The 8490-nt window shown below is 34.2% G+C and overlaps 2 protein-coding genes across 3 annotated transcripts; one reads left to right on the top strand and one right to left on the bottom strand.

Annotated features, from left to right (window-relative positions):
- Nucleotides 1–3068: 3068 nt before the first annotated feature.
- Nucleotides 3069–4096, top strand: LOC145044215 (uncharacterized). Its single transcript, XM_078993076.1, has one exon. It carries the CDS (start codon nt 3275–3277, stop codon nt 3932–3934), a length of 660 nt encoding a protein of 219 aa, XP_078849202.1. The 5' UTR covers nt 3069–3274; the 3' UTR covers nt 3935–4096.
- A 326-nt stretch (nt 4097–4422) lies between these two features.
- Nucleotides 4423–7373, bottom strand: LOC145044214 (uncharacterized). 2 transcript variants are annotated; one of them, XM_078993075.1, is made up of 10 exons: nt 7265–7373; nt 7072–7124; nt 6237–6752; nt 5766–6149; nt 5645–5697; nt 5491–5562; nt 5279–5378; nt 5107–5169; nt 4911–5027; nt 4423–4834 (listed from the first exon to the last, which is right to left on the bottom strand). In XM_078993075.1, the coding sequence occupies exons 2-10, from the start codon at nt 7120–7122 to the stop codon at nt 4613–4615; spliced, it is 1578 nt and encodes a 525-aa protein (XP_078849201.1). In that variant the 5' UTR covers nt 7123–7124; nt 7265–7373; the 3' UTR covers nt 4423–4612. The 2 variants fall into 2 exon arrangements, with proteins under 2 accessions (XP_078849201.1, XP_078849200.1); XM_078993074.1 differs by lacking the exon at nt 7265–7373 and having other exon boundaries at nt 7072–7257.
- Between the last annotated feature and the right edge of the window lie 1117 nt (nt 7374–8490).

The raw sequence follows: 8490 nt of genomic DNA, 5'->3' as shown, positions 1-8490 counted from the left end.
CACCTTTTCATGGATATAAGGTTTGTTGGAAACATACCTAGGATGAGGCAGTTATGGCATTTTGAAGTTATTGGCAGATTTGGCCCTCGGTGGAAAAAGCTTGCATTTTGTCCCCATGCATGCAAAGGTGGCATGCGCGTGAGTACGCCCAACGTAAGCTAGGGTACGCCCAGTGTAAGGGTGGAAAAGTGGAACGCGGGTTTGGGAGTTGTACGCCCAGCGTACGTTCAGGATCTCCAAAACCCTAATATTTAGGGTTGGTCACTATATAAGCACCTTAAGTCCCCAGTGTGAGCCTCCCTTTCATCCTCCAGTGTCTTAAAGCCTAAATCTCGAGCTATAGCTTCATCCAAGAGTGTTATGAGCCTTGCATGTGCATATTTGGTGGACTCTAGTGTATTTCAAGAAGTAGAAGCTTGGTACAAGGTGGTGGTTCAAGGAAGGGCTTGTGGATCTGGACTTCTTGCTACATTTTCAGCTCCTAGAAGGTAAAAAGTTCTAACCTTGCTCATTGGAAATTGATATTTATGATTATGTGGGTTTTTGGTCCCATTTTGACCTCATGAGTGAGATCTAGTGGTTGGACACCACTCTAGGAGCTTTCAGTTGCTACTCTTAGCATTTTTGAGGTTATAAGTCCATAAAGTTGCCATCTTTAAGGTTATAAATTATTCATGCATGTTCTAGATGGATTAAGATGGGTATTTTTGGGTTAAGTTGGTCATTGGGTCCCTTTAAGTCATGCAAACGCATAAATGTGCTGACTTTATGCATTAAGAGCTTCGTTTGGAGATTTCTCGAGGTTTGGATGCAAAGTGCTTAATTGGCTAAGTTATAAACTGAGTTTGGAGGATCAGCGGTTACGCCCCGCGTACTAGAGGTACGCCCAGCGTACCTCCTCTTTGGTCGCGATCCAGATTCCTCGAGTACGCCCAACGTAAGCTGAGCGTACGCCCCGCGTTCGTGGATCTGAGGGCTTTTAGGCTTGTTTCGTGTTTGGGCTTAGGAATTGGGTTGGGTTTTATGTGTTGAGCTTTCTGGTCATAGGAATGTAAGAGACTTGGAGTCTTGTTTGGGTTTGTCTAGTTGGGCCAAGATTTTGTATTGGGCCGGTTTTGGACCTTAGTGGGACCAATGGGTTTGGACCTTTAGGCTATCGGAGAATTATTATTGGACCAGGAATTGTTGGACTTTTGGGTAAGGCCCATATGCGGTTGGGCCCAATTTGGAAAATTAGGCCATTAATGGGATTTTATGGGTCTTATAGTTTTGGGCCTTGTTGGTTTTAGGCTTGGGCCTTGGTCGTGAGTCTTGATGGACCAGGGGTAAAATGGTCATTTTACCCTAAGTTTGGATTATGGATCATAGTTTGGAATTCAGTTGCTAATTGGATATTATTTTGGTAATTATTAGTTTGGGAAGTCGTTAAGGCAGCAACTAGAGATTTCTTGCAGTGAACTTCAGCATTCGAGGTGAGTCTCCTCACTGTTTGTATATGTCAAAGGCACCAATGTTGGCCCATTTGGTTTATGTATTGTAGGAAGACCCGGGGATTAGCCATTGGCATTATGTATGAAAGACCAGGAGGCGACTCATGGCACACTGTATGCAAGACCAGATTCTAAACTTTGGCGATTATTAGTTAAGTAGTTGTAGACTATATGTTAGTTGTCTTTTTGATGCTTGCATGGAAGACCCGAAGGTGGTTCCTGTCACTTGTCTATAAGACCCATGTGGCCACCGACCTGGCAAGAAAGACCACGAGGTGGCTCGTGGCATAATGGCAGGACTATGTGCGACACATAACACATTTATTGATTATGTTATATGAATGATATGTATGACTTGCAGTTATGTATGGCATGTATGGATCGTTTGATATGTATGGTATTTTATATTTGGGGAACTCACTAAGCTTTATACTTACGGTTTTCAGTTTTTGTTTCAGGTACTCCAGTTTTCAAATGAAAGAGCTCGGGACGATCACAACGCATACAACCGTGTTTTCCGCAACATGTGATATTTGGGATTAAACTCTGATAAGTGCTTTATTTGAAATGCTTTTCAATGTTTTGAACAAGTTACAATACTGCTTCATTTATAATAAAAATGAAATTTTTACATTGGATCTTTTGGCCCCTTAGCGACATGGGTCCTGGGAGACCGTCCGAGTTGCCCACCGTCAGAATCGGGCCTGAGAAAGTGTATGGTGGTATGTAAAAGGTTATGGGTGTGAACAACCATATGTAAGGCATCAATCCAAAATTTAAGTGAAAGAGGGGTTTGAAAAAAAACGAAGTGTGAAGAACGCTATCAATATCATCCTTGCCATTTTATTGGGATGTGTTGGGCAAAAATGCATTTTAATGTCATTAGTCTAAAAGAGAATTAGAAAGTATCATGTTGAAAGAATTTGAAGTCGGTTTTAAATTTATTTTTAACATAAACACGGAAATTATAAAATGATAAACAAAAACCATTCGATTTCACCAAAATAAACATTCAAATATGAAAGAATAACATAACCATAACCAGATATTTTATATCAAGTTTATGTCATATTAAAGATATATTTTCTTGAAAAAGGTAAAAGGTTTATTTTAGAAGGTATTTTAGAATTTGAAGAAAATTGTTGAAATCCGAAATTTCAAGAACATGATTCGTTTTTTTTTACTGGAGTTTATCAAGTAGATTAAAAAAACCTAACAAATGGAAGGTAGATACCATACAGACGCATAAAGGTAATTTTTGGTTGAAAAATGGATATAATTACGTATTTCGAAAATAAATAGAAAAAGTTTTTGAAAATTGTATAATACAAATGAGGAAAAAAAATTCATATTATATATATCATTTGAAATTTGAAATTTGAAAATGTTAAATGGTGGCCATTTTTATAAATACTAAAATATGATTTTCTTTATTTTAATAAACTTATTTTTTTGGTGTTTTTTGTTTAATCTTATAATAATATAGACCATGTTTGGATAAAGGAGTTGCAGAAATGGGATATTCCCATTATGCCTAAAAAGAGTTACATATAAACCATAAATAGAAATAGATATAGAATTGACGATAGGCAGCCAGCTTGGCAAATACGCACGGTTGACCCTCCAAAAAGAAACCACGTTGCGTATCAACTGAACAAATCGTCTTCAATAATCTAACCTCTTTCATCCTTCCATAGTCTATACTCTTTTCCCTATTAATTTCTTCCCAAACCCACACTTTTCACCATTTCTGTACCCAAATTACTTCTCAAACAACAATCAAAATGAAAGGAGATCGTCGTCAACATGGTGCAATCAGGTGTTACGATATCAATCAGCCTCTTTTGGCTCAAGAACGCTACAAAAAGATGGTGGATTCCACCACCGCTGCACGGCTGTTCACCAAGGTGCTCAACAAGCCGACGAATCAATCAAAGTGTACCGGGAAATGTCACAAGGGGCGGTGCTCCGGTCATCATCATAAACACGCGGTTTGTAAGTCCAGAGATAAGGCTAAAGGGGCCATGAAGATCAGATCGATAGATCCTGAGAACGAGTGGACCAAATATCCTGTTGGGAACTCGGCGACTAGGGTTTTGGCTTATTTGGCTAATGAAGAGGGTTATAATGATGATGATTATGATTACGAGGGTAGAGTAGAAGAAACTTATGGTTATAATTATGCGTATGATGACGACAATCATCATGATCATGATGTTGGTACTCATGCAATAGACCTTGGTGCTGGATTCGCAATTGGGATTGGGATTTTGGCAGATGAGCATGAGAATGATGTCCATATTGATGATGATGATGAGTTTGATGAGGATGATGATGATGATGATGCCATGAGCTTTTGTGATGTGGGGTTATGCTGGGGACATGAAGATGAGGATGAATATGGAGACGATGATTGGTATTTGGTAGGTGGACAAATGGAGTAAATTCAAATTCTTTTGATCAAATTCATCATATCATCATATTCTAATTATGCATGATGATTTTGGGGTTTGGTTTAAATTATTGTTATTATATGTTAATGATGTAATCATATAGTTTGTTAATTGTGTATTATATGAATAAAGTTAGCTCAATTCTTGTTCGCTTGTTTGTTTCTAAGATAAACCATAATTCCAATGATTCATTTACAACTACTTTCTTCAAAATTGATCTACAACCACATATATATATATATATATATATATATATATATATATATATATATATATATATATATATATATTTTATCATAATTATAATTTCCTTGATTTGTTGGACCCATTTTAATTTATAATATAAATCCAACCCCATGAAAATGATAAAGGATGTGTTTTTAATCATTTTGTGGGGATTGTTTCTTTATCATTTGATGGGTCTGGTGCTAACATGAAAACAACATTTGATGGGTTTTGTTTCAAATTTTGAACACAAATAAGACAAAGATTAATAAGATAATCATATTTAAACTCTGTTTCCAAAATACAACAAATTTTGCATTCATGCCAAAAGGCCTTGGCAATTGGCAATTGAGAAATATTAGTAATCAATCAATCATCTTTTAACTGGAAATGGACAGACATATAAAACCAGCCAGCAAAAGTTATAATATGCACAAACTAAAACTACTGAATATTTGGAGACATATTTTCATGGCTAATCCTTCTTGCTAATTCAGACAAAGGATGATTAATCGGATTTTGATCATTGTTATTTTTCCAAAGTCTTCTAGAAGATTTCTTGATGGAACACGGTTGTGATGATACCATTGTTGTTGTTGTCGGAGCTTTTCTTGTAGGCGTTACATTTACCGACCTCAAATTCAAATGCCCTTGTGCTTGTGGAGTCTACAAAAACAAACACAAAATCCATTCCTCAAAATACATACATTTTTTGTTTATAAAAAAATATATATATACATACCCTTTTCATCATGCTCTTTGGTGTTTCTCTTTCTCTTTCATTATAAAAACTCGGTAATGGCCGAGCTTTAAAGCAGAAAGTTTGACGAAGTCTTCTAAATTCTGTTTCTGCTTTCTCCTGTATTTTTAAATTATTCGAATATAAAAAACCCAAGAAAATAAATGGAAATTTGAGAAATGAGAAAGATTATAATAACCTTTAATGATGTTTGCAGCTGCACTTTCTGCGCTTCTTTTTCATTAAACTTCTCTTCAAGCTTCTGAAAATAATTAAATGCAAAACATAGATTCATTAAACTACAAGAAAGAATATTTTAAGTTTTTTAATAAAAGGCTCAAGAGTAATAAAGTAGGCTTTGCTATTCTTGCCTGTTTTCTTCGTGCAGCTCTTTCCTCTGTTCTCAAAGTAAAAGGAGAAGATACAGTTGGTGATTGCAACTTGTTTCTATAAGCATTCAGTGACTTTGAACTACATTATTAACACACAACAATTCAAAAAGGTTAAAACAGTAATTTTCCCATTCATATTTAGAGTATGAATCCTTTAAAATGTCAAAATGATAATTCCTGAAACAACTCACACAGCTGAGAAAATGTGCCATTTTTGACTCGGAGTTTTGCTTCCAACAGCTGAAGGCGTTTGTGTTTCCACCCTTTAATAAAAAGTAAAAAGAAACAGCAAGATTATTTAAACCATTTAAAGAAATTAAAAAAATAAAATTTCGAGTAACTTACCTTCTTTTTACCGAAGGTGTTGCCAAAGGTTGCTTATTCACCCCACTTTTAACCTAGGAAACAAAATTCACATAAGTTTAAGTTGCATTGCATATAATGGAGTGGCAAAAATGTAATTTACCTTAGAAGGAGTCCTTGCAGGTGTTGGATAGCGTTTGGGTGTGGAATGAGCACTAGGAACAGGTTTTTTGGTTTCAATCTTCTGAACATTTTGAGAGTTTAATTTGCATGATTGTGATTCTTTAACAGAACCAGAATTCATTAACGTGTATAAAGATCTTGGAGCTATTCTCTTTTTATCTACAGAATCCATTGTAGTGGAATTTTTGGATTTTGGAGTGATGATGTTGTTTTCTTTTCTGGGATTCATAAAAGCAACATACTTTGATGGTGAAGGTGGGATTTTAACTTGTTTCTTGTTGACTAATGTTGACCTGAAAGTAGGTGTAGCTGGTTTTCTCCTCATTCTTGGTTGTAAAACCTCCTGCTCATTGTTCGACTTTGACTAAAACAAAATAAAAATATATAATCAATCATTTTTTAAACTAATCAACAACAAAAAAAAGAACAAGTATTATAAATTTATAATTACCTTCAACAAAGGTCTGTCCATTTGAGATGTTCTACTATCCTCAGAAACAGAAACATGATCTTCAAGATTCTCAATCTTGTTTACCAAATCTTTCTTCTTCAAACCCACATCTGCTACAACCTTTTCAGCTCCCGATACAACAAGATTGAGAGGTTGTTCTTCGTTGACAATTTTCTGTGTATTCAACAATGGTGGTTGTGGTATATGAATGTTCACCAACGATGTTTGTGAATAATCATGGGGTTTGGGGCTGGTGGTGGTGGTGGTGGTGGCGATGGCGTTTTTTTCTTGCTCAAGCAATGCAGCAGCGGCTGCAGCAGCTTTTTGAGCAGCCACTTTCTTGTAATGAGCTTCAAAGAAAGCTTTCTTTTGGGCAACTGATCCAGGTTGGGCATAACTCTTGGCTTCTTCAACATAGCGTTTATGAGAAAATGTTGACCATTTTTCCCAAGCTAATGACTCTGATGTGAACCTCCCAAAAGAGACTGAATCTCCAAGAACATGTACATGGTTCCCCTGTAAACAAGTAATTTTACCAGATTTATCGGTTCAGATCAAAGAGACACTCCAATTGAGTGCAAGAAAACTGGTAAGAGTATGCTTTTAGTGAAGTTCAACTCATTGGGGCATTTCTACAAACAGTTTGTAGTCAGTAACTCAGTCCCAACATTATACGATAAGAAATCAGTTGAGTATCCAGAAAAGTTCACAAAAACATATTTTCAGTAAAATTCAACTCACTGGAGCACTTTGACAAACACTTGGTACAAATTGGTAGTTGATAACTAAAAAACATGATGAAGAATAATCACTTGATGAATTTGTCGAGACTTACATGGTTGTTGGGTTCAGGTAGAGAATGCATGAGACATGTCGATTCTCCCATGTCTATCAAGAAGACGAAAACACAGAGAAGAAAACGACCCAGAAGCAATAAAGTAGATCAAGGTAAGGGTTTCGTTACAAAATCTTTACTTGCAACTGACCAATTACTCAAAAATTTGAAATTCAAATGAAAAGAGGCGTACGTTATAGAAAAAGTCGCCTGGGGTTTCTTCTTTTTCAGCTGGTGGTTGGGTCCTACCTATTTGAATTTGGAGGAAACAATCATCTGAGTAACGTTCATCTCTTTAAATGCAAATATTAAACGGGAAAAGCCACTCAAAGTCCAAAGCCTTTGCCTTTATAACTCAATTTAAAAATCCACTAGTAGTATTTCAAATATTATCTTTTTCCCCTTATTCTCAAATAAAAAAAATGTTTGTTTCTATTATATTTACTCAATAATAATGACGTGGATTATTTTTTATGTATAATAAACAATCATATATTTATATGCAAAAAACAATTTAATTATACGTATGCATATAAAAAGACTTTTATATTATTTTTTGTCCAAAAGAACACAGCTCATTATATTTTACCTTTAAAAAAACTCAAATTAAAGGTTTGCAAAAGATTTGGCCTGTTAAAAATAGGCATGTCAAATATACAATTGAACAAGGTACGAAACCAATTCGTCTTTCTCATACTATGCATCTTAATATTTATAATTAGCACATAAATTTAGTTATCAGTATCATATGAAGTATATCATTGTCAATTTGAAACTTTTTAGTTTGGGTTTTATTTTAAATATAAAATATAATGAGTTGTGCTAAAAAAAAAAGTTAGGTTTTTTCTTCATATCTCTATTCTAATAAAAGAATAGTTTTATTCTCCTTTTAACATGTGTCATCTTATTAGGTTTCCTAATTAATGCATATTTTATTCTCTTTTTGCCATGTGTCACCTTATTATGTCTCCTAATTAATGTACGTCACTTGTCAACTCCATTTCAAATTTCAAATTTTAAAATTTTCACTTTAATTACATTAAATTAATAACATTAGAATAAAAATAAAAATTAAAATAATACAAGTGATATAATTTCACATATTTATTTAAATCAATTATTAAAATTTATATAACTAAAAAAAACTCTTAATTAATAATTTATTTAAAATAATTAATTAATAATTTTGTGTTTTTACTATAAAATTTTGATTAATTTTATAACTGTGGTTTTCATGGGTTATAAACTAGTAAACATATAATAGGTTGTGTTTTTCTGGATAATAAAATAATATAAGGGTTTTCTTATGTCTACAGGCAGATAATCAATTGTATTTTTTTAGTATGTTGCCCTAAATAACTAAATATAGTTATAGTTATGGCCAAATAAATTTCAATCAACTTTTCTTCTAATAACCTT

This window comes from Lactuca saligna, chromosome 4, assembly GCF_052625555.1.
Source record: "Lactuca saligna cultivar CGN05327 chromosome 4, ASM5262555v1, whole genome shotgun sequence".
Taxonomy (NCBI): Eukaryota; Viridiplantae; Streptophyta; class Magnoliopsida; order Asterales; family Asteraceae; genus Lactuca; species Lactuca saligna.
The sequence above is the reverse complement of the archived record's forward strand: the minus strand, read 5'-3'. Positions and strand labels throughout refer to the sequence as shown.

Excerpts from the sequence above, each read along its gene's own strand:
- LOC145044214 (XM_078993075.1), bottom strand. The coding sequence starts at position 7,122 with ATGGGAGAATCGACATGTCTCATGCATTCTCTACCTGAACCCAACAAC. Across the intron at positions 5,379-5,490 it reads TGGCACATTTTCTCAGCTGT|TTCAAAGTCACTGAATGCTT; the intron begins GTGAGTTGTTTC and ends TTAATAATGTAG. Across the intron at positions 5,170-5,278 it reads GAGCTGCACGAAGAAAACAG|AAGCTTGAAGAGAAGTTTAA; the intron begins GCAAGAATAGCA and ends AATTATTTTCAG.
- LOC145044215 (XM_078993076.1), top strand. The coding sequence starts at position 3,275 with ATGAAAGGAGATCGTCGTCAACATGGTGCAATCAGGTGTTACGATATC.